This window comes from Plectropomus leopardus, unplaced genomic scaffold (genome assembly GCF_008729295.1).
Source record: "Plectropomus leopardus isolate mb unplaced genomic scaffold, YSFRI_Pleo_2.0 unplaced_scaffold23497, whole genome shotgun sequence".
In the NCBI taxonomy this organism is placed as follows: domain Eukaryota; kingdom Metazoa; phylum Chordata; class Actinopteri; order Perciformes; family Serranidae; genus Plectropomus; species Plectropomus leopardus.
Window position 1 is genome coordinate 1 of NW_024625488.1, and position 1322 is coordinate 1322.

Here is a 1322-nt window from a genome sequence, read left to right on the forward strand (position 1 = left end):
ATGCAGTCCACTTTAAAATTTTTAAATGTATTCTTTATTTTCAGACTTGGTGCCGTTTGGTGCAGGATTACCAGAGTCTGAACCGCCAGCTGGAGGCCGTTGAAGGGAATATCCCGACCGTTGGCCTGGTGGAGGAGAATGAAGAAAGGCTCATGGACAGAATCTCATTGTATCAGGTACAAAATGACATCAGTGCAGATTTTAGGATATGACATAATGATCATAAAAAGTCTTTACAAGGTTCCTTGTTTTGATACAATAATGATGATTAAGTAGGAATGACATGAAGTATTATGGTAAGATTTGATCTGTAAACAAGGAGGACATAACAAAATTCAAAATGAGCACACACTTGTTCGTTTCTTTTCCTCTTTGAGCTCCTTGCTGTTGTTTTGTTTTACTCTCGGAGGATTTGCTTTACTTTTTTTTTAATTTTCTGGCACTCACCTCCACCTACAATGTCACTTTTCTAAGATTTTGTGGTCTGCCTGTTCCTTTTCCATTCCCTGTAAAGGGTCTAAAGGGGAGGCTGACAGAGAACCAGCACAAGCTCCACCAGGTCCTGGATGAGGGCAAACATCTCTTGCTGTCAGTTTGCTGTCCCGCACTGGAAAACCAGCTCGCCCTGCTGGGGGAACACTGGCTCAACAACACCAGCAAGGTCAACAAGGAACTGCAGCGCCTGGAGGCCATCCTAAAACACTGGACCAGGTCAGAAACACATCAGAATCAGAACTTCAAATACAAATGGTCTCCCATAGGAAACACTGAAATTCTTATCTTTGAGAAGGGTTTTTAAGATGTGAACAAAATAAAATTTATCGAAAGTCTGTACATGTGATATCTGAACTCAGTGTTGTTGCATTATATTTTTCTGTGACTGAACTTTTGTTTTCTTCCAGGTATCAGAGGGAGTGTGCAGAGCTTAGCGAATGGCTTCAGTCTGCTCTGGAGCGTCTGGAGTTTTGGAATACGCAGGCGGTGTTAGTCTCACAGGAGCTGGAGACTGTCAGAGACCATCTCTCTGCTTTCCTTGTAAGACCACAGTTTTTTTTAGATTTCTTTTGCATTTTAAACCTATATTGATCCAGAGCTTCAGGCCCTGCGGCAGCAACAGTGCTTCAACCAGTAGACACTGGTTAGCACTACTAAATTTATGTGTATTAAGACAGCTTGGGTTTAGGATGGAGTCATAGCAGTCTTGTAAAAAAAAAAAAAAGGAAAAGAAAAGAAAAGAAATGTGGAAATATAAAGATAATAAATAAAACATTTTTTTTTAATTTGCAAATTTAAATAAACAATAAAATAAATAAGAAAAATTT

At 39.5% G+C, this 1322-nt stretch overlaps 1 protein-coding gene across 1 annotated transcript; it reads left to right on the forward strand.

Moving 5' to 3' along the window:
• Nucleotides 1–44: 44 nt before the first annotated feature.
• LOC121966202 (nesprin-1-like) lies at nucleotides 45–1035 on the forward strand (the record flags this gene model as incomplete). Its single annotated transcript, XM_042516312.1, has 3 exons — nucleotides 45–176; nucleotides 515–711; nucleotides 903–1035. Coding segments are annotated over 3 exons (462 nt in total), but the record flags the coding sequence as incomplete, so codon positions are not given.
• Between the last annotated feature and the right edge of the window lie 287 nt (nucleotides 1036–1322).